Here is a 21856-nt window from a genome sequence, read left to right on the forward strand (position 1 = left end):
TGATGTGACTACCATTCCGATCCATGCAGCTCACGGAAGATGCCATTTAAACTATTCACACAATGACTCCAGGCCAATCCCTTACTCCTTCTCCTTTCTTCACAGGCTGGACCTCCCCCTCCTTACCCACCTCCTCCGGCCGCCTAACGTCCGCTTCTGCCCCAGGGTATACCTCTTTCATCTCCTTTTCAGCCCTCTCTGGCGGCCGCGGCCAATCAGGGACATCCTCAGTCAATCTAACAGGCAGATCCTCGGTATCGACATCGGGTTCCGGGGCTACGCCGGGCGGAGCAATGGGGTCTATGTGCGGGTGGGTTGGTTGGACGTGCGTTGATGTGAAAAGAGGATGACTTGGATCGACTATCATGCCGTCTCTTGGGCCGGATGGGGGAAACAGGTCCCCGCTACCAATTGGCAGAGGGGATATGGGATTGGGAGGTGAGAATGAGGGATCGGTGGAAGCTGACATTTTTTTGGGTCGTTTTTGTGATTAGTAGTAGCTTTGGGGTGCTTTGGCCAAAAACGTTACCAAACATATAGCTTTTATATCCTTTCAAACAATATTGACAACGTCATTCTTTTTATGAGATTTTTATTACATATGTAAAAGAGTCTCATGACCATCATCACTCGATGGGGGATGCGACCGTTTATCTTCGCAAGTCAAGTGTGCTTTAAACCCTCCGAGCAATCAGCACCGAATTGATGACGTGATTATGGGGATGAACGACCAGCAGGGGGTCAAACCCTTCCAGCGAGTCAATCTCCACAGGCTAACAAGAAAGTGTTCAGTTCTCTTCAAGAGGTGGTTTTTACAAGCAGCTCTAGAATTACTCACTGGGTATAATAGTCCCCTCAGCGAATGCGCGCTCCTCACCACCAATAAAGCTCCCTGGCGCATTCCTTTACGGACATGTTCTAAAACCTTTCGCTTCTCGCCCGAATCCAACCCCACAAGTGCCGCAAGGTACACCACATCAAATTCATTCAATTGGACTCCGTTGGACACATCACACACCTCAAAACTCATCATCTGCGAGATATGCTCGTTGTCGAGTTTTGATCCTACGAGTTTGGATGAGGTTTGGATGGCGCGGTCCGAGAGGTCCATGTTGTGGATCCTTTGTGTACGCTCGGGGAACCGTTCAGATAGTTCCTGCGCGAGGCAGATGGACGTCAGAGGGAGGGGACCGGAGCCGATGAAGATGTATTGCGTTGGGGGCGCAGTGGGAGGTGTGAGGGAGAGGAGAGCGTTGAGCTCGAGGCGTGTGAGGTCAATGTAATTGTTATAGTAAGGGAAGTCATTGATAGCGCCGTGTCCCTCTATCAGACGCTCAGGTCAGTAAAGCGGACCAGCATTGGAAAAAAGCAGGAGGATAAAAAGGTACCTAAAATCCTTACAACCCATTCCATCTCCAACCTAAACTCGCCCTCAGAGCACAACCTTCTTAAACTGCCTACAACCTCTTGAACACTCTCATTCCCGAGAACATCTTCCACAACGCTCCTCGGCCAGTTTCTCTCGCACAATTCAACCAGGGATGAAAAGAGAGCATTGATGGCTGGACTAGGGTCCAAGCTGCGAGCCTCTGAGAGGGACGCGTGAAGTTTGAGAATAGTAGGAACCAAATCTCTTGACGGCTGCTGTTTGAGGAGGACCATGTTTGAGCACTGGATTTCGGAAGGAGCAGTCCATTCACGCATGAGGATTTATATGCAGCGCGACCCTATTCCCAAGATCTCTCTCACACACTAAAATGGAAGGCCGCCATCTTTACAACATTGCCCAACGGGGATCCAAGCGCGAAATGTCGCCTTTTTTTTATTGGGGGTCAATTTAGACGTCATGAAGCTTTTTGGGTTTGCGTACTGCTGGGCTGAAGGGGCACCACGTGGCGATGGTCGCTTTGAGGTTTTTATGCCACCCTCGTGCACCACACGGTACTGTACGCATTTGCAAGTCCAAAGCATGCGATGCCCAGAGTTTCTTGCATTGGGACGGATATGCAGTGCCCACCAGGTAGGTTTGGATCACCACCATCCTTCTGATTCACCATACCCATTACCACTCTACCACTGCAAAAAGTCATGTACTCATTGGACTATAAAGTATCAATCTAAATGAAAACTCTATGCATCCCCGCGTGGAATCTCTCGAAAGGCATCGGACCAACTCTTGGCAGTAAGGAAGGGGGATGATAACCTGTGAGGGCCCCTTGCACGTGAAGCCGCGCCTAAATGACGTGATTTCAAAGTTAAGGTTTTTGACGAGTACCTCACGGGTTACAAGTTTTTTTCTTCTGTTTTTTTTTTGTATTTTTCTTTTTGGGGGAGATTGGCGGGACGGAAATTGGGGAATATTGGGGTGGATTTTTGGACATGGCGTGATGTTCTGTTGTGTTTTGGTTTCGTGGTGTGCTTTGATGCAGCTTTGGACACTTGGAAGAAACCTCATCGATAGGCTCCTCTTCGCCTGTCGCAGGTACCTCATACAAACCTAGAGAAAACGGCGTTGTCAGAATCCTCAATGGTCGTCATTTGCGAGGACATTCCAATGGCTGTTGCTAGGAGTGCAGGTGAGTACCCATCCTGTCGGCCTCTGTGTGTTTTGCTGAGAACTCAAACTGTTGAACAGCGACTCGGATGAGTGATGAGATGCGGTTGGGAGGTAGCCCCGTGCGCCGGTCATCTTTTGTTCTTGTTGGAGGTGAGCGACGTGTTAGAACACGTTAACTTTTTGTTGCACTTGCTTATTACAGCACTCCAGAGGCACAAGATCCGATTCAAGAACTCGTAGCAGAATCTACCAAGCCCGCTTGCACGCCTCCGCCCATCGACACCATTCAACTTCTCATCGACTTGAACGATGCACTGTTGGCGTACGGCACGCCCACCCATCGCATGGAAGCCCTCGTCGACGCCCTTGGAGAAAGCCTTCACATACCTGTTAAAGTGTACTACCTCCCAACGTACACCCTCCTCCATTTCCTGGGTCCGCTACCACCCGGAAAGAGAGAGCAGCACATTGTGAAGACACGGGGTGGATGGGATTTTGACAAGCTCCAAGTTCTCCATGCCCTATGCAAGGATCTTATTCGAGGAAGAACGAATCCTGCTGGAGCCAAAAAGAAACTACAAGATATTCGAAACATGAGGGATGCGTGGAGTGAGTTGTGGATCGTCGCTGGGTACCCTGTGTCGGCTGCAACGAGTGCCATCATGTTTTTCAATGGGAACGGGTGGGATGCGCTTGCGAGTGGGTTGTTGGCGTCTATACCAGGTGGGATGAGGTTGATTGCGAATCGATTTCCATCGCTGTGGGTACGTGTTAATATCTGCTGTTGGTAATCTTTGTGAATCTTTCTTGCACCTACTCACCGGTGAAATCCTCCATAGTGGACATACGAAATCATATGCTGTGCCCTCATCAGCGTCATCGCAGCCTCCATTTCATCAACACGATGCTACCCTTCCCTGCTACTCTCCTCAGTCGTGACCTTACTTCCAGGGTACACTGTCACAGCCTCCGTGGTCGAAATCCTGACCAAGAACGTCATATCGGGTGCAGTGCGTTTGTGCTATACGGTAGTGTACTTGGCGGCTATGGCATACGGTTTGACACTTGCGCCCTTATTCTATAATGTGGCGGTTGGGAATGGGTTCCTGCGACGACCGCCAGGAGTGGAAAATGCATGTACGGCGGAACAGACGATTGCAGTCAGTCATTTATGGTTGATTTTATGTGTGCCGCTTTATATTGCTTCCTACAATATTTACCTCAAGGTGTGTGCGTATGCTTTGCTCTGGGGCTCTCGCTTTTTCGCTTTTTGTTCGACACTAAATTTTTGTCTTCTACCGGGTTCACAGTCTCCTCTTCGACAATGGCCCGTTATGACCCTCATCGGCGCCCTCGGATACGGCATTTCCTACCTCAGCAAACGCATCTGGCACGCTCCTCCCGAGATCAATGCGTTCACTTCTGCCCTCGGTATCGGGCTAGCTTCCAACATCTACGCTCGTGCCACCGATGACCTCTCCTTTCATGCTATTACGGCGGGCGTGTTCATACAAGTTCCTGGAAGTTGGGGGTTGCGAGGTATGCTTGCCCTTGCGTATCAGGTGAGGAATGGCGTCGAGTGCATGTACCATTGTATTAGTATTAAGCATGTTGACAGGAGTACGACCGATCACTCTATTGGAATTATTCAATGCTTGTCATTTGTGTGGGAATTGGAGGGGCTCTGTAAGTGAAAAGTGTTTAGTTGTCCATTGCGTTTTGATGAGTATTGACTCTATATTGTTTAGACTCATGAGCAACTATATGGTCTGGGGATTTCGATTGAAGAATCGACGTGTTCCTTTGACAGACTTTTAGAGAGCGAATATCTATATACATCTTACGAAAGAGGCAGCGTATAATCGATGTTTGGGACGGTTGGGGTGGATACATGGGTCGCTTGCTCGCCGAACGTACCGGTTCTGTTTAGGAGAGAAAAGTGTCCCGGTTACGGGCATATGCACCATGGAAATATAGGGACTTTTGGGTATACAAGTCCTATTTTTAAATACTTCTCTTCAGAGTCCTCCCGTGAAAGTCCCATCACTATCATAGGGTATTCTCATCCATTACCACCACGATATCATTCACTCCATCCATTCTAACTCCCTGCCTCCTCGCAACAGCGATCAGACAGGCATCCCATATACCCCACAACAAGCTTATCCCGCCCAAAACATGCCAAACAGAGTGCAAACAAGCCCATCCCTTTCTATCTATCACGAAACATAATATCCCGGCCAACCCCGCTGCGAGTCCCACGTACGATTCCAGAGCATAGAATCCAAAGACCGCGGAGGGTATACATGCTACAACGAGGGTGACGGAGATATGATGCGTACGTTCCCAGTGATACACAAAGAGACCAATGATGCAAAGAGTTGTAAGAAGCCATGTCAGTTCCAGTTGCCAGACTGGGTGGGAGGACGGTGCATGGCGGTTTAGGCTGATTGCATTCTAAAGAGAGTATAAACTTTGGTGAAACTCATGAGATACACCTTATCTTTCAGATGACCATACCAGGTAAAATGCCCACGTCGCAACGGCTGCATCTGCTGAGGAAAAAATCTTCCATAATGTGCAATGATAGAGCGTCGAGACGACGCCTGCCATGACAGATCCTAATATGCACACATGTTGAAGGAGGGGAATAGAGGAGAATGGGACAGAAGTGTAGATGAGGAGCGGAAGTGCAAAGCAGGGCGATGTGAGCGTGCAATAGAATTCCGCTTGCAGATCAAAACAAAAGAGTGTGATTTCAGTCAACGCTTTCGCAGTGGCGCACTGTAAAACATACGATACGAACCTATGAACGTACTCACCGTATACTTCCCCTCCATGGTCGTCACCGTCGCCGGCTGGAACAATCGCTCATAAAGCGGTACAACAGGCCCACAACACAGCGCGACATCACGCGACTTGGAATGACTATGTCGTCTTTTGAAGGAGCCGCGGCGGGAAGAGGGAACATGGTCAGCGACCATCTGCGGGTCCGACGCGGGAATCGATGTTGGTATCTCGGGCTTGAGTAGATCAATGTATCCCGCGCGTTGCGGCCCCATTGCCGCTGTTTGGCCCATCTTTTGCTGGGCGAATCGTGCGTTTGCCCGTATGCCAAAGTTACAGGCCAGACGAGAGTGCAATGCGGACGCAGGACATTATGGTTTTTAAGGATGCGATTTGGGGGCAAACGAGGGGGGTTTTCACGCGGGGAGGTCGGAGGGTCGGAAAGGATTACGAGTGCACGTGGCTTTGGCGGTACGCGATGGACGCGGTCGACGCACAGAATGAAACGACGACGACGGTTTTTGTTTGCGACCTCTGCACCATTTGATTGTGGAGGTAACTGGGCATAATGCAATCATTGAAGGGCCATGGGTGGTCAGCGACTGGCAGGAATATATCTTTTGTTTACGTTACATTGAAGCTTGCGATTGAAAGATACTATTTGATTTACAACTCATCATGCAATCAGCCGCAATTTTCATTTCCTCCCTGGAACAAGCATATGTCTCCATTTCCATCCCCTAAAGTGTTCTGTAACCAGGCAATTGGGCCTACAACCGTTGTATTATTTGTTCAAACATGACAGAAACCTTGCAGTGCGTGCGTTAACCAGGTTGCTGATATGGCCTACTGGAATAGTTGAATGACGGCAACCACAATACGCCAGTTCAAACCCGCTGCTATGCGTGAGCGGTAAACACTTTGATACGAGTTGTATGTCAGCATCTCCTCTCATCTCATCCAACATGCTATATTTTTAGCATGTTGCACAATTGATCCTGAGTAGAGGAACCAAGATGTTAGATTGCAGTAGTTTCGATGGTATGAGGGAGAATACGAACTTCCTGTACTCCCAAGTATTATTCTTTCTTCAAAATCAATTGCAACAAAGTATCCGGTGGTACAATTTGAGACAGTGTATCTTGAAGCGTTGAGAGTAGCAGTGGTAAGGTCGGGGAATACGTGTCGTCAAAGTCGATTCCTGGCCTTTGAGTGAAGTACAGCCATTCGAGTTAATGTTGCATCGGTACAGTGCTCACAAACAAGCTTGTATATAGGCTCCTGGTCACGAAAGTTGGGCGCATTATCCCCGTTGAAAGACTGGCTTCCAGACAAAGCTGTGAGGGTGCTTTCACCATTGCGAACGGATAAGTTGCTTATGACCGCACACCAAGAATGTGGGAGGGCGCGATGGGAGCCTTTTGGGGTGCAACGTGTATTCGATATTGCCCAAACGTTGAGGATTAACACAAGGCCAACAATCCTGATGGATGGATGCACGCAAGTCTGGAGGAACACTGTCAAGTGTTCATGTGTATATTGCAAGATGAAGTCTGGGGAAACCTCCTAAAAACCATAATAACAAGGACTACAGTACTGTAGATTTCTTTTGCGCCCCTATGTAGTATATTCAATGGTGACTTCTTACACACAATAGACTAGCATCTATACTTACAGTTCACTCTGTTCCTCTCTTACTGAATCATTCCCTATAGGAATATCCTCCATAGCTAACATTGACAAGGCTTCAGGTAGTGGACCCCGGTGTTCATCCAGCTGACTGTAAGATTCTGCGTGTCGCTAGTCAGATGAAGGCACGTCCATACTGGGCCTCGACGGCTGCCACAAATCAGTTGCGGTTGCCGATGTAGTCATTAGCGTAGAGATTGGCCGAGACATCCTGTATATATAAGAACAAGTCTAACAGAGTAAATCGCGAGGCAGAGCGACGATACAACCCCATAACTAGCTTCTCAACTCTAACTCTAGGCCCAACGGAGCATTTCATCGCACTGATCACCCGCACGGAAGCCTCCAAATCCTGCTCGGTTCACACTAACCAAATCCCCAATTGCCTATCGCCCCCAACGCCGCTACCGAAACCCACAAAAGGGATTCGCAGACCAGTTACCCTAGTACCTTACTAATTAGCTGGATACATTTTTGCAATTTTCTTAAGTTCCAGAGAGACCCTAGCAAACCCTTTTTGCTCCTGCAGTACTGCTATGCCTTGATGACCTTAGTTAAAGTTGTTTATAGTACTATAAAACAGCTAACCCCAATAGTGTAAGAAGCTACTAGGTACAGTCGATCCGCTGCTACAAGTTCGAATCCATATCTCCAACCCTTTGATGCCAGACCCGGCGGCCGCCCTGGACGCTTGGTTATCAGACTCAATTGCGAGTGGAACGAGATGCCTGTCCATTGCAGTAGGGAAGCAACATCGTGTACGATTCTGTAGAGTGTGTAAGATTCTGTAGAGGCAAAAACCAAACCGTGACTTGCGGGTCGGGGACTTACTTGGGGACTCACACTTGGAAGTACGGACTCGAGAAGCGGATTTGGCTCGAGGATTCCATCGAGTTGGGCGAGGTTATTGGGTGTGAGGAGGTCAAAGGGGAAGTTGGCAAAACTTCGAATCTATTGGAAGAAAGATAGTAATGGAATGGCCGCTGTTATTGGTTTCTGTAGAGGTAAAAACCAAACCGTGACTTGCATCGGGTCGGAGACTTACTTGGGTGGTCAGGGATATCTGAACTGCCAGTGTGTAGATACCAGAGATGCTTGACAAGGCTTCAGGTAGCAGCAGGAAGAGGCTACACGGTTTACTGTGTTGCTGGGCAGCAAAGGCGTTGGAAGCCTGTTAGCTAGTGAGGATATTTCTAAACGGAATGATTCAGTAAGAAAGAATAGGAACAGAGTGAGCTATTCTCTAGTATGGATGGTGGTCTATTGTATTCCCGGCGGTTTAATTTCAATTTCTTCATTGGGCGGCTTCCCTCCGTCGATTCGTTGAGCAAAATCCGCATATGCTCAAAAGGAACCGCTCCGCCCAAGACTCTCTCTGGGAACTAGAATAGTGATGGAGTAGAGCAGTCGAATGAGAACAGCTTCCTTCGTGACTTGAGCCGTCGCTTCTGCTTGTGTGGCCGGACGATTCGTCATATACGGAAAGACAATAAATCTCTGGCTATATCAAGAGGACTTTGCTGTTCTGTGAAAAGAGAAATTCGCCAACTTGAGGCAGGGAAAACCGCCAACGGGTGGTCATTGCGGCGCTTTTTGAAATGATGTTTTCGGCGGCGCAGAAGTTTAACATGTATTGTTTAAAGGACAAGAGCAGCGTAATACTCGGACGGTAGAGCGCTAAATATCTCTAGCAGGCTCTTCAAGCAAGAATTGCATATCCTTAAAGTACTCCCCCAGTGCCTCGATGTACTTCTTTTTCTCCTCCGGACCGTGACATTCAAGGTCGCTTAGCGTTTCCATCCAGTACTCTTCTGATGTTACACATAGCGTCCCCTCATGTCTAAGTAATGCAAGTATGTTTCCTTACTGAGGCCGCTAATACTAGCATGATGGGTGCCAGCTTGGGCGTAAAATATATCGTCTGTTCCGTTTTTTTTCGCTTCATCCAAGATGTCAGCAGTGCACCACAGTTTATCGGCAGCGTTCTTGAGATCCTTTGACCATGATCGTAGAGCGTTGGAGACGTCGTCATCGTGTTCGTGCAAATAGTCAGCAAAGTCGTCCCCTTTTTTAAAATATGGTAAGGCGAGCTCTACCATTCCAGGGGTAGGGAACAGCCCATCTTCTCGGACAAAATAGGGACGTTCGATACTTTCATCCCAATTTGGATACATGCGGTAAGTGGTGCGCATTTGCTTTTAGCGGTACGTATCTGGAGTGGACCGGGGTGGATACGAAAGATGGGTGCGAGTGACAGGCGTTTTGGCAAACAAAGACCGCGAGCCGAACAGAATAACATTTTGAACGAGGGATTCGATAGTTGGTGGGCAAATATCACAAAAGGGGTAGAGACAAAGTGCTCCTTTTATACGCCAGCAGATAGAAAGAGGCGCAAGGTTGACTGTGCTACTGGGCAGCAAAAGGCGTTGGAAGCCCCGCAGAAGCAACTTGACAGCTGTGACGTTCCGAGTGGCTTAGTCCCGCGATTGGCCAAGGTCCAACGCATGATACGCTCTACAAGGATGTTGCCTTTTTGAATGCCTTGCAGAACACTAGGCAGTCAGAGGGAATCCCTAAGAATATGGCAGAAATAAGATATCGCCCGTAGCTATTGTATGACAGTCGAGAGCAAGGCGTAGCAAGCATGTTCAATAATATTCTTAAACTCTGCGTCATTGGACGGATACTACAAGTCTGTTGGGCCCGCTCATTTCAAACATATAATATAATCTATAGATGCCAGATGAACAATACCTAGATGCAAAAAGACCAGCTGGTGTATAGTTTCGGCCTGCTAGCTTGGGGGAAGGGCTGGTTTAGAGGGCGGGTCGCGCTTTCAAGCATCGGCCAGTAAAGCTGGATCACCATATCTCTATCGCTCCACGATTCCATCCTTTTTGCAGGTTTTTCGAACAAAGGCAGCCAAAAGTTGATGATCATTGACCTGTTGCGCATTAGCCCCATAATGGACCTGGATTTTGTGAAATTCCGTCGCTCTCGCGATAAATCAGAATTGGTTATCATGGCAAGAGATGAGGCGAAGAGTCTCCATCGTCATCCAATCGAAAAGAGGTAAGAATGGGTTCAACACAGCAAGATGTTCTCAAGTGCGTAGGGCCAATGTTAGACAAGCACTTAACATGATGTAGTGTGATTTCGGTCATTCCATAAACTTTGAACAATGATTGATGATTTTACACCGGCGGCTCTCTTCTGCCTCTTTGCTCCTCAAGTTTTATTTTCTTCTCTCTTCTTCGGCGCAATATCAAGACCAGCTTGAATCCGATTGCACCTATTATTGCCCCTCCCACAACGGCTCCACCCGCAATGAATGCCGCTTGGATGTTGACACGAGGTATCGGAGTATTTACCCTAGAAGATGCTGTAGTCTCCACCAGAGGTTTCACGGGGGTGTCAGACTGCGATACAGGAGTACCAGACTGCGAATCTGTGCCATTATCAATGACATTGATAGCGAAGCGCATATCGCGATCACAGTGGTCGTCCATGTTGCATGCAAACCAGCGGATACCCGGAGTGATGAATCTTACAGCCATTCGTCCGCCTCTCTTGAGCTTTCCAGAGTCAATCCCGTTGATTAACATATCGCAGTTGTCACCACTGGTTTGCGTCACGCTATGTGGTCCGTCTTCAACATGGAAAGTGACCATGTCGCCAAGATTTATATTCTAGAAGACCGTGTTCACATCAGATCAACAGGACCCATCCTTGGAAGGCCATGATATGGCTCACCAATATACTTGGCATATACACTGGTCGACCTCCAGCGCCGACCAAGACAAGGTGATCAGTTTCCGCCGAAATGATCCAAGGCGCGGCGATGGCAATCAGAGCGATGCACAATAGCGAACGCATTGCCGGTATGCATGAAACTGTCAGTATGCTTGTATGTGCGAAGAAAAGCTGCAAAAGGCCATTTGACAAGGTCAACTACCAGAAATGTGAGGGGAGCCCGCGACTGTACACCGTGGACTCAGCATCACTCCTGCACCCCTCCCTCAGGCACCGCCCGCGGGCGGTCACCTATTCCCGTCAACCCAGATATTCTTATATAATTGCCCGTGGGGAGCATGAGAGACTGTCATATACTCTGATGGATAGACACAACAATAATCGGTCTATAAGCTCCCGCAATAGACCAAGGCCGGGCGCCATTCTGTGTCGTATGGAGGAGCTGAGTAGGCAGATTGATATCCCATTTCAGAGAAGAAATACTTTTACACATTTAGTAAAGTCCGCTATTTGTTGATATTGTAAAGGGCAAAGAGGGCACGCCCGCAGGGATGTGGGCTTGCCAACCAACGTTCTCCACGGTTGCTGGTTCCTGCTGACTAACATTTTGGGGCGATTTGCATATGCTGTCCATGGCGACTAAAGTGTTACTTTTATAGCCTTCTAAAGGAAAGTATTATACAGCTTGCTGAATATGCAGAAAGTGTGTATGGAGAAGATTAGCGTAGGAGTTTCAATACCACCACTGACAGCACAAAACCTATATCCTCGTAGAGTCGGTTAGGTTGCTGTCAAGAGAGCAATGGGATGCTGATTGGTGGTCAGTGTACTGCGAACTATGGAGCTAGATATGTAGACGAGAGACCTTTTGAACCTCTAAATTTCAAATGTCGTCGGTCCGTCGGAGCAACGGAGGGTCGAAAGCTTTTTGTCCGAAAAGCTCGGACCGCGTCGAGGTTGGATGCGGCGTATCCAGCCCTCAGCGCACATTTGCTTTATCAGCATAACAGCTGCTCCAACCATGCTAGGCTTTGCCGACAACACAACAGAATACGAGCGAAAGCGACAGGAGAGGATTGCTGCCAACCAGGCACTTCTTCAAAGCTTAGGGATTGAAAGACCGCCCGCTGCACAACCGTTCAGCAAGGCCAAACGCAAAGCCAATAGTGAAGACGCTAGCACACCTGTGGTAAAGAAGAAGAAAGTAAAGGTCGTCAAGGAGGAGGCTGTAATTGAGGATGATAGCGATCAAACCCTAGTCAGACGGTCTCGGCGGTTGCGGGATAAACCTACGCCCAGTTTGAAAGACGAGAACATGTACGAAGAAGTGAAGGAGGAGGACGATGGCTTGGTTTCGGTGCCAGTGAAAGAGAAACTCCGGACCAGATTGAGTAGAACGAGTAGCAAGAAAGTCCCTCGGTATGTTTTGCCACCAATATGCCATACGATGGGATCTTGTCTGAGCTTCTCGTTTTCACAGTGAAAACACATTTGGACACATCCCAGGCGTCCCAGTAGGAAGGAGATGGGCAATGCGAATGGATTGTAGCCACGATGGAGTGCATCGACCTCCTGTTTCAGGCATCCACGGAGGCCCAGACGGATGTTATTCCGTGGCACTTAGTGGAGGATACGAAGACGACGTTGATTTTGGTGAAGCCTTTACATACACTGGTGAGGGCGGTCGCGATCTGTCGGGAACTAAAACAAACCCAAAGAACCTGCGCACAGCTCCACAGTCGAAGGACCAGGTTCTCGACAGAGGGAATCTTGCGCTATGGAAGAGTGCGCAAAACGGCCTGCCAGTTCGGGTTGTGCGGGGATACAAATTGCCTAGCCCTTACGCTCCGGAAGAAGGGTACAGATACGACGGGCTATACAAGGTGGAAAAGGCATGGAGCGAAACGGGACTAGCGGGATTTCTGGTCTACAAGTTTGCATTGAAACGGTTGCCGGGCCAGCCCCCTTTACCACGCAATGACGAACAAGACGCAAGTTTTTGTTCAGAGGACGAGACCAAAAACGTTAAACAGGTGCCTGATTCTGATCAGGATGTTAAATCACAAGAGAACGAATAGGTGGCGATGGGAACCCGATGCGTTGGATGTACTTTGACAGATCGCTATCGAGTCAGATTAAAATCTATGCTCAGCACAGTATCCTAGACAATCTCCACCGAGGTCACGATGGTCACAGGCTCAAGAAAGTCAATCAAATTGTTGTGCCAAACGGATAGGCGTGGTCTTGAATAACCGTGTAGATGGTCTGTCGCGAAGGTGACAAAGGAAAATAGTTTAAACGTCCTGCCATATTTCAGGGGACTTGTATATTATGACTAGTATATATGTTGACAAAAGTGAATTTTCTTGAATACCATCTTGATTGATGTTGGTTGTCGCTGTCCATTTAACCTGTCATCGGCAGCTGTTAAATGTTGGCAGGGACCCAGGAAGGAGAAACAGTCTTTTGGCGCTGCTCTGCAGGGGATCGCGGGACTAAGCCACTTAATTTGCTTCGCGATTTCTTTGTCGCACTTTAGTGGTACGCGCAGAGAAAGGAGAAAGGGCGAGAGACATTGCGTCAAGCGCATCCGTCGGTTTTTCACTCAGCATTGCACGGCACCAAACCTTGTTCTTGCAAGGACAGCTTCGCTCTATGCGCAATACGTCGACGTCACTGGAGTGGCCATGACCGTACCCGGTCTTTATGAAAGTCTTGGCCACACGGCGTTGGCACTTGAGCTGTTGCTGAACCAAAAGATATTTGCTCCAGAGCTTCTTATTCGCAAGTTTGGCTTTTGGATGATATTCGCAAGTTTGGCTTTTGGATAATGTTCGCAAATAGAGACAAGAGAGTACTTTTATTGCCCAGACCAAATATATTTACAAGACTCTTTCTATAAAGTACAAGAACGTCGACGTAGAGAGAGATAATTTGTTATGGCGTTCTCGAGGGACTTGCAGACAAGCAGCTTAATCGCTCGTTGGGATCTTGCACAGGAAGGGTTTTCCTAGGAAGGCAAAGAGGTTGCCGTGGTCGGTTCGCACTTGTGGAGAAGGTGGAGGTCATCGCGGCCGCTTCGCACTTGTGGAGTAAAGGTCGAGGTTGCCGTGGTCGCTTGGCACTAGTGGCGTAAATGTCGAGGTCACCGTGGCCGATTCGCGCTTGTAAAGTGAGAGACTGTGATTGAGGACCGGTGCTTCGCACTGGAAAGGCAAAGAGCGTGAAGCATGGGAAGAGTAGAAGCCCAAGTCGAATGCGCCAACTCACCTCAACCTGGTGCCACCCTGCACTTTACTTCTTTGACGACACGCATTACCAGGCCTCCCGCGCCGAGCCGTAACGCGGCCAACCGAGCCATTTCAGTTCTTCTTTGACGGCGCGGACCAACAAGCCGAGTCGTGTCGTGAACCATCCGGGCCATTTCACTTCTTTGACGGCGCGGACCAACTAGCCGAGTCCTTTTCTCAACTTGCTTGACGACATGGACCAACAGGCCGGGCCGTGTCGTGGAACCTACGTGCCGGTCGGTGGAAGCGGACATCGTGGTGGATGTTTCTGAAATGTAGAAAGATGAAGCTGATGCACCAGTGCAAGTAGAATCAAATAGACTTACTTGTAATTGTCTCCAAGGAGCAGAAGGAAGGTCGAGGTCGCCGTGATCGCTTCGCAGGGGCCGTGGTCGAGATTGCCGTAGTCGCTTGCCGTGGTCGAGATCGCCGTGGTCGCTTCGCACTAGTGGAGTGAAAGACCGTGATCGAGGACTGAAAGGCAAAGAGGGTGAAGCATGGGAAGAGTAGAAGCAAAAGTCGAATGCTCGCCAACTCACCTCAGGCTAGCCTGGTGCCACCCTGCACTTTACTTGTTTGACGGCACGTATTACCAGGCCCACCGCGCCGGGCTGTTTACTTGTTTGACGACGGGCCATCCGCCGGGCAGTAACGTCGGGAACCACGGGCCATAACGCGTTCCTACGAGCCTTTTACTTCTTTGACGACATGGACCAACGCCGGAGGTAGAGATTGCCCGTGGCCGCTTCGCACTTGTGGGTGAGAGACCGTGATCGAGTGTTAGACTCGGTTGAAAGCCAAAGAAGATGATGCAGAATACTTACTTCATTCGCCAACCTTCAGCGCCTCCGCCTAGCGCGTTGGACTCGGTACGAGCCGACGTCCGACGCCGACTCGTCGGCAGCCTCTCTATAGTCGGGGGTTCGCTTCGCACTTGTGTGGTCGCTTGCCGTGGTCGCTTCGCACTTGTGCCGTGGTCGCTTGCCGTGTTCGCTTCGCACTTGTGCCGTGGTCGAGATCGTCGTGGCCGCTTCGTACTTGTGGAGTGAGAGACCGTGGTCGAGTCTGAAAGGCAAAGAGCGTGAAGCATGGGAAGAGTAGAAGCCCAAGTCGAATGCACCAACTCACCTCAGCCTGGAGCCACCCTTCACTTTACTTCTTTGACGACACGCATTACCAGGCCACCCGCGCCGAGCCGTAACGCGGCCAACCGAGCCATTTCAGTTCTTCTTTGACGGCGCGGACCAACAAGCCGAGTCGTGTCGTGAACCATCCGGGCCATTTCACTTCTTTGACGGCGCGGACCAACTAGCCGAGTCCTTTTCTCAACTTGCTTGACGACATGGACCAACAGGCCGGGCCGTGTCGTGGAACCTACGTGCCGGTCGGTGGAAGCGGACGTCGAGGAGCCGATGGTCGATAGTGCCGGACGTTGAGGAGCCGAAGGACCGATGCTTGAAGACTGAAGGGGCGACCGATGCTTGAAGACTTGAAGACCGAGAGGCGACCGATGCTTGAAGACTTGAAGACCGAGAGGCGACCGATGCTTGAAGACTTGAAGACCGAGAGGCGACCGATGCTTGAAGACTGAGAGGCGGAAGACGAGGATAACTGACTGGGGGAAGGCGAGAAAGGGTGCCTTTTTATAACTTTTCAGAGGCCCCCCGGATGCGGAGAAAAAAAAACCCCCAATGCCCCATTTTTTCGTTTTTTCTTCTCGAAAGAATTCCGTGTTCAGAAGATGAAGTCATATGGCATGCCAATATACGCAAAGATCAGGAAGATAAGGTCATATGGCATGCCAATATACGCAGAGAGAAGGTCAGGGGTAGGAGATGGCGCGCGATTCGCGTAGAAAATTGGCCCAGGAGGAAGGGACGCGAAGGACGTCGAGATGGATTGGATAATCGACTGCTCTTTGATATGAATCTCCAGAGGACGACGAGGACGACGAGGACGATGCGCTTGCTCATATTAGTGGTTGCTGTCGTCTTTTAACGGGTTTTCCTGCTTTTTTTCTGCATTTCAACGAGCAAAAAAGTGTGAAATCCGGACGAAATTCGGACGAAATTCCAGCAAAATCAGTCGCGCGTGCGTGCATTACGTACGCGAGGAAGTGTTCAAAAGATCCGCCAGGAGAAGAAGGAGGCCATCGATGGAAGACCAATATTGGGGCGAATGCAACACAAACGAACGTCATCCTCATTTCAAATCGTTAATTAGCAAAGGGATTGGAAGAAAGAAGAACGATGGGGAGAGATGTGACGAAGAGAAGCTGCGGGCAATGAGTCAGTTGGAGGGGGGTAAAGCAGACGAGGAAGTCCCCCCGCAAAGAAACTCACCCAAATGGTCCTTCCAATATGTCTTTGCAGTAGTCTTTGTGTTGGAGTAAAGTGCGGGGGCGAACCAGAGCATGCTTTGTGCAGACCGCACAGACAAGGCGTAGACCGCTCACAGCGAAAAGAGAAACGAGGCAAACTGTTTACAGCGTCATGTATGCTCGCTCGAATATCCTTGAATTCCTTCAGAATTCCTTCCAAAATAAAAGACAACACACTATTCTCAAAGTTCATCCTTGAACGGAAAACGACCTGCGTTGGAAGGGTTGGGAGGAAAAAAAAACGGGTCCATCACTCGGTCGGATGACGCGTTCGGACACCCGTCACTCTGTGCAAAAAGCTGTTTTCAAACAAGGGCGAGCTGCTCAAGAAAGAAGGACTTTCGAGGTGAACAAGGCTTTCTACAATAACGAATCTGTCTAGCCCGAGTACTAAAGAGTGCTCTAACCCTAACCCTGTAGGGAGGATCGCCGCCTATACGTAAAGTTTCCGCAAGACCCAAACCAACAAAGCGCTGCAGCGTTCTCGGCGACTCCAGTTGTGAACCCAAGTTTTCCCAACGGTTGAACGTATAGACGCTTGACGGGAGCATTCGGGAGCTTTCTGTTCACTTGTGAAGCCAGCTCGCAATCGCCATACCTTTATTCCCACGAGCCACCAGAAACAGTCGTTTTAAAAACACATAAATACAAGTCCATTTCTCAAGAATAAATATCCTCAAGTTCCATCGGCCATTTGCCGAGTCCCTACAACCGTTCGCCTGCCTAAGCTAGTCCACCGATCCTCCCTCTTTGCGCGCTTTTCCACAGCCGAATTTCCTACTCTACTACTCTACTCTGTTGTCCACCTCTCAGTTCGATCCTCCATGAACAGCTCCAAATCCATTGGATTTCGCTTCCTGATCATGTTGTCTCTGTCGCTGTCGGAACGCTGCGTGCGCATCTTGGATCTCTTGGATGTACTTGTGAAGTTTTCGCATGCTTACTGGCTTCATGGTGTGGGACAGTGATTTGAGTACTCAGAAAACCGTATGAGAATCGAAATGAGCCCACCTTTGTCAAAAACAGATCCGCACCAGCCGCCAAAGCAGCTCTCTCATCCTCTGGGTTATCCAATCCAGTCATAACGACAATATTGGTTCGCGGGTGTGGCGTAACGTTTGAACTGCTCCCTCTCTCGGCAAGGTTGGCTTCTATGGACTCTTTATCGAGAGCGCGAATAGAGGACGTTGCGACGATGCCATTCATTACGGGCATCTGAACATCCATAAGGATCTGATCAAAGAATGGCATTCATTTTCTTTATGCAAATATGGGCAAATCGCACCAAACACTTACCAATCGGTGCTGCCTCTCACGCCAAGCATCCACCGCTAGCTGACCGTTTTCAACAATATCATGTGGGAGGTTCTTGCGGGTGAGAAAGGTGGATAGAATTCGCTGATTGACTGGCACAGTACATGATATTAGCTTTTTAGATTAGATATAGTAGGCTATTCACTATGCCACTTACTGGCATTGTCCTGGTAATAATAAACGACATCCACAGTCAATGAGAACTGTTAATTGAGCCAAGGATCATGAATGGATGAACCGCTCCTACCTCTGCGATCAAAATCCTAAATTCATCGATGGCCTCTTCACTGCTGCCCTCACTCCGGTCAGTTATGCTATTGTTGTCCGATGCACTATCTCCATTTTCTCGAACTGTTATACAACTGTCCGTCCGTTCCCTCGTCAATCCATTCATCTCATACTGCTGCTTCATCTGGTCCATTTCCAATTCTGCGTCGAGTTTCCCGCGAGTTGCAATCAGATCTCTAAGCGTCGCATCAGAAACGTGCGCCGCTGCTCCAGGTGAATTCATCAAGATGTCCCACAAGATGGGCAGAATCTTTGCGGGACCTGCAGGCTTTACCGCAAAACGGATCTAGCAAGAAGAAAACATCATTCTGAGAATGGCTGTCGATCTTTTCAATTCGTCACAGTCTATTGCATTTACCTGACCGTGCCAAGGAGCGGCCGCTTGGCAGACTTCTTGAAAGTTTTGGAGTGCCGTGAAATAGATGATGACGGGCCGCTACAAGAGTTATATGTGAAAACGAACTTCAGTCTGTGCGTAAACTGATAAGTACTTACGTCTTTGGTGTGCGAGATCCTATCTAGCCACCGCAACTGCCCAACTTCATCGTCTAGGACGAGGATATCGAAAGCTTTCCATTTCTTGCACTCGGCCCCGATATCGACATTATCGACGTCTGAATAGTCCCATCGTGCCTCTATCGTCTCAAAAGGAACACCCCATCTCGTTAAATACATGCCCAACCGAGTTCTACCCAGGGAATCGCCTTCCGATTTCCATACTCCAAGTTTAACGCTGTCAATACGCTCTATAAATTTTTTGCGTTCTGAAACCGGACAGGAAAAGAATTCGCCATCTAAGCGTTGCAGATCTGCATCCACCCAGCTAGTGTCGGATGGGTAAAACAGATCGATGGTAATTGTTATCGTTGTGCCTGGAGGAGGGACATTGACCTAGTTAAAAAGACATGATGACATAAAGTTCATTTCATCCATTCAACCTTGACCCACGACACTATCCACTTCGATTGTTCCACCCATCTCATCCAATAATGTCTTGACGATAGACCTTGAGATAAACAAAAACGGTTGATGGTACGCCGGTAGGGACTTGTTAAGTTGAACACTCACATTCCCAATCCTGTCCCTTCCACTGCCTTGATCAAACGATCCTTGTTCGTAGCTTCCTGCTCAAATGGCGCAAACATCTTTTCCAAAAAGCTCTCCGCCATTCCGCATCCACTGTCCGAAATTCGAAATGTCACACGTCGTTTGTGATGGTAATCAGTTTCAGGCTCATCGTCAACTGAACAGGGACGCAAGTCTGCTGTTTTTATTTCTTCCAACGATGATTTGTCAGACTCTTGATCGTCTGCATCAGAAAATGACTCTTCATTTGCGTCCGATGGCTTGTTCTCTTTGGAACACCCATTGCTGCATGTTGGCCGCAATTGTCTCGGGCGGTCGCATGCACATGAATTGCAAGCTGCTTTAGGGGCGGCCTCCTTGAGGGGATTACTTTCTGGAGGAGCCTCTGTATCGGTGATGATGAGGTCAACCGCACCGACCTGCGTAAACTTGATGCTGTTGCCCAATAGCTACAAGACAACTTTGTTAGTACTACGTTCGTGTGCCTTGTCAACAATGCTTACATTCACGAGAATCTGTCGTAGGCATCCTTCAGAACTAATGGTTCGCCTAAAATATGGTGAGAGGGACTCTAACCAGTTCACATTTCAGTAATTGGGCTAAGGCTAAAGTCGTTAATAAAAGACACGAACTCACCGAGAAAGAAGCTCATTGTAATACCCTTTTTAAATCCCACCGGACCCAAACTAGATAGGACCTCTTCAATGAGCTTGAACTGGTAAAATGACATGGAAATTGTTAACAATAAATAAACGCTCGTTAACATATTCTTCTTACCAAATCAAACTCGTAGACATTCTCACATTGTTTTGCACCACTTTCTGCTTTGCTGTAGACCAAGACTGTGCCCATGGCTTTAGCGATACCTTTTGCAATGTAGACAAAGTGTGTGCCTACCTTGGTTTATAATCCCCAGCAAGTTCTGACCGGAGCACTCTTGGAGGGTTCACGAGTCAGTTGGGCGGCAAAATAGATGCAAACTCACAATCGCAAGTTCACCTATGGTACTTAATAAGGTCCGTTGCGAATCATTTGTACATAAGTCGTTCAAGAGCTCTACGTTTGCGAGTATCCCGTGCAATGGTCTATCGAGGCAAACCGAGGGTCAAAAAAGAGCCCGTCATATGCAATGACAACGAAATATACGATACGTTACGTCCTAAGTTCATGGGACATTGAAGAGATAAACTGAATTACAGTCAAAAGAAACTTCAGCAAGAAAATTCAATCACACATTGAAAGCAAGTGCAAACGTAACGCACCCTGCTTTTGGCTTGATTCGCCTCCCGCTCGTGTTGAACGTCGTCTTGTAATCTTTTTTGGCACTTCATGAGCTGGTCAAAGGACCCCAGGACGTAAAATCCGCAAGTGATGACATATATGTCCCCCAGCACCCAGTACCACTGATGTGATTCCAGAGGTGGGAGTTGCCGACCTGAAAATGGCGACACTGTGTGAGTGCCGCTTAATCATCTTTGTGAATTGCTTGCAATATCCCACCAAGGCTCCAGTAAAAAGACCACATATACAGCAAGACGGTGATGTATCCGACATGGGTTCCAAACTTGCGATCGACCAGAAAGTATCCAAACGGCGGGCCAATCAGGAATCCAGAATGCCTGTGACATTAAATTGCAATATGTGTGATGATCTGGCTGAAATCAATGAAGGAAATTGTCAGCTACGCACCCCAGTTTCCAAAACGCATCCGATACCATGCAAATGAAGGTAAACAAAGCTGTGACGGAGGTTAATCTTCCTTTTCGCGATCATCGGCGCCACGCAAGCAATTACCAAGAATAAAGAAAATAGCGATCTTGGCACACAGTCGAATATCTATCTAAATGCCATTCTGCGTAAGACACATAAGGTCTTACAAGTGTTGATACAGGCGATGGTATCATACTTTATCGGAACGGACACCCGCCAAGCAAGCAGAGAAAATGATTGTTCCCGAAAATGTCAGCGGGTCCATAATCTGAGAAGGTCTGAGTTGATCGCGTCTGAAAGCGGGAGAGGTATAATGCTTACAGATAGGTATGCTGGTGGAACACTGTATCCTATTGATGTCGCAGCATTTTAGAAAAATCCGAATAAGGCAACGGCCACAGTAAATGGGAATTTACGACGTACCACTCTTGGCTTTCATTATCACAAGGACCAAGTCCTGTACGGTGAAGAAGGCCTTCCAAGAGATCACCGATTATTATCCACAATGAAGTAGGATACAGATGTGTGCGCTTATGGAATTGTACCATTGTAACAAGGGTTGTAAGCAGCAGGCACACTGTGATGCGTGTCTGCAGCAGCTGGCGCATCGCTTCAAAGTCATCTCCAGATCCAACACGTTTGCGCTTTATTCGCTTTGGTATGAAGAAATCGATGCCATAGATGATGACCCCCAAGACCTTAAACCGTACGCTAGTTTCGACAATCATTGATATTTGAGAGGGTATATGTGCACATTGCCTAGCACCTGTAAGGTAGTGTACCTGTCTGCGCCTGAACCCTGGTTTCCTCGGGGAAGTACAGGCTCATAACTTGACCTTTTGCGCATGTTCTTTGGAGACCAGATGGACATCAATTAAAAAGATCGAACTCGAATGGGCAGTTTGATTGCTGATGGTAAGAAAACCCTTTGAGTCCCCTCCAATATGAAGCGGGAAGAGCCCCATTTCACACTCATTATAAAATCACCATTCGTCGTGAGGT

General features: G+C 48.5%; 10 protein-coding genes across 10 annotated transcripts; 3 read left to right on the forward strand and 7 right to left on the reverse strand.

The window, feature by feature from the left end:
- Positions 1–55: 55 nt before the first annotated feature.
- SPPG_07162 (uncharacterized protein) lies at positions 56–469 on the reverse strand (the record flags this gene model as incomplete). Its single annotated transcript, XM_016755336.1, has 1 exon — positions 56–469. One exon carries the CDS (start codon positions 467–469, stop codon positions 56–58), a length of 414 nt encoding a protein of 137 aa, XP_016605740.1.
- A 205-nt stretch (positions 470–674) lies between these two features.
- SPPG_07163 (uncharacterized protein) lies at positions 675–1662 on the reverse strand (the record flags this gene model as incomplete). The annotated part of the gene is made up of 3 exons (XM_016755337.1): positions 675–773; positions 839–1323; positions 1389–1662. The coding sequence occupies 3 exons, from the start codon at positions 1660–1662 to the stop codon at positions 675–677; spliced, it is 858 nt and encodes a 285-aa protein (XP_016605741.1).
- An 865-nt stretch (positions 1663–2527) lies between these two features.
- Positions 2528–4375, forward strand: SPPG_07164 (uncharacterized protein; the record flags this gene model as incomplete). Its single annotated transcript, XM_016755338.1, has 7 exons — positions 2528–2576; positions 2636–2707; positions 2768–3321; positions 3397–3783; positions 3868–4119; positions 4176–4243; positions 4306–4375. The coding sequence occupies 7 exons, from the start codon at positions 2528–2530 to the stop codon at positions 4373–4375; spliced, it is 1452 nt and encodes a 483-aa protein (XP_016605742.1).
- A 165-nt stretch (positions 4376–4540) lies between these two features.
- SPPG_07165 (uncharacterized protein) lies at positions 4541–5734 on the reverse strand. Its single transcript, XM_016755339.1, has 3 exons — positions 5364–5734; positions 5078–5286; positions 4541–5014 (listed from the first exon to the last, which is right to left on the reverse strand). Exons 1-3 carry the CDS (start codon positions 5635–5637, stop codon positions 4607–4609), a joined length of 891 nt encoding a protein of 296 aa, XP_016605743.1. The 5' UTR covers positions 5638–5734; the 3' UTR covers positions 4541–4606.
- Positions 5735–8710: 2976 nt separating this feature from the next.
- Positions 8711–9207, reverse strand: SPPG_07166 (uncharacterized protein; the record flags this gene model as incomplete). Its single annotated transcript, XM_016755340.1, has 2 exons — positions 8711–8844; positions 8901–9207. The coding sequence occupies 2 exons, from the start codon at positions 9205–9207 to the stop codon at positions 8711–8713; spliced, it is 441 nt and encodes a 146-aa protein (XP_016605744.1).
- A 1020-nt stretch (positions 9208–10227) lies between these two features.
- SPPG_07167 (uncharacterized protein) lies at positions 10228–10704 on the reverse strand (the record flags this gene model as incomplete). Its single annotated transcript, XM_016755341.1, has 1 exon — positions 10228–10704. The coding sequence occupies one exon, from the start codon at positions 10702–10704 to the stop codon at positions 10228–10230; it is 477 nt and encodes a 158-aa protein (XP_016605745.1).
- Positions 10705–11799: 1095 nt separating this feature from the next.
- On the forward strand, positions 11800–13244 carry SPPG_07168 (uncharacterized protein). The gene is made up of 2 exons (XM_016755342.1): positions 11800–12205; positions 12267–13244. Exons 1-2 carry the CDS (start codon positions 11808–11810, stop codon positions 12862–12864), a joined length of 996 nt encoding a protein of 331 aa, XP_016605746.1. The 5' UTR covers positions 11800–11807; the 3' UTR covers positions 12865–13244.
- Positions 13245–14804: 1560 nt separating this feature from the next.
- Positions 14805–15295, reverse strand: SPPG_07170 (uncharacterized protein; the record flags this gene model as incomplete). The annotated part of the gene is made up of 2 exons (XM_016755343.1): positions 14805–15141; positions 15228–15295. The coding sequence occupies 2 exons, from the start codon at positions 15293–15295 to the stop codon at positions 14916–14918; spliced, it is 294 nt and encodes a 97-aa protein (XP_016605747.1). The 3' UTR covers positions 14805–14915.
- Positions 15296–15661: 366 nt separating this feature from the next.
- On the forward strand, positions 15662–17986 carry SPPG_09448 (uncharacterized protein). Its single transcript, XM_016757614.1, has 2 exons — positions 15662–16802; positions 16877–17986. The coding sequence occupies exon 1, from the start codon at positions 15745–15747 to the stop codon at positions 16072–16074; it is 330 nt and encodes a 109-aa protein (XP_016605748.1). The 5' UTR covers positions 15662–15744; the 3' UTR covers positions 16075–16802; positions 16877–17986.
- SPPG_07171 (uncharacterized protein) lies at positions 17266–21725 on the reverse strand (the record flags this gene model as incomplete). The annotated part of the gene is made up of 24 exons (XM_016755344.1): positions 17266–17403; positions 17468–17689; positions 17753–17862; positions 17928–17937; positions 18018–18344; positions 18417–18494; positions 18554–18930; positions 18997–19064; positions 19127–19593; positions 19648–19715; positions 19781–19859; positions 19922–19986; positions 20042–20080; positions 20144–20229; positions 20301–20332; positions 20407–20579; positions 20645–20763; positions 20834–20882; positions 20939–20984; positions 21051–21122; positions 21176–21204; positions 21278–21329; positions 21400–21565; positions 21637–21725. The coding sequence occupies 24 exons, from the start codon at positions 21723–21725 to the stop codon at positions 17266–17268; spliced, it is 2961 nt and encodes a 986-aa protein (XP_016605749.1).
- Positions 21726–21856: the final 131 nt, after the last annotated feature.

This window comes from Spizellomyces punctatus (assembly GCF_000182565.1).
Source record: "Spizellomyces punctatus DAOM BR117 chromosome Unknown supercont1.14, whole genome shotgun sequence".
In the NCBI taxonomy this organism is placed as follows: Eukaryota; Fungi; Chytridiomycota; class Chytridiomycetes; order Spizellomycetales; family Spizellomycetaceae; genus Spizellomyces; species Spizellomyces punctatus.

Excerpts from the sequence above, each read along its gene's own strand:
- SPPG_07165 (XM_016755339.1), bottom strand. The coding sequence starts at position 5,637 with ATGGGCCAAACAGCGGCAATGGGGCCGCAACGCGCGGGATACATTGAT. Across the intron at positions 5,287-5,363 it reads TACGGTGAGTACGTTCATAG|CGGAATTCTATTGCACGCTC; the intron begins GTTCGTATCGTA and ends TTGATCTGCAAG. Across the intron at positions 5,015-5,077 it reads CGACGTGGGCATTTTACCTG|AATGCAATCAGCCTAAACCG; the intron begins GTATGGTCATCT and ends TACTCTCTTTAG.
- SPPG_07168 (XM_016755342.1), top strand. The coding sequence starts at position 11,808 with ATGCTAGGCTTTGCCGACAACACAACAGAATACGAGCGAAAGCGACAG. Across the intron at positions 12,206-12,266 it reads AGTAGCAAGAAAGTCCCTCG|TGAAAACACATTTGGACACA; the intron begins GTATGTTTTGCC and ends TCGTTTTCACAG.
- SPPG_09448 (XM_016757614.1), top strand. The coding sequence starts at position 15,745 with ATGCGGAGAAAAAAAAACCCCCAATGCCCCATTTTTTCGTTTTTTCTT.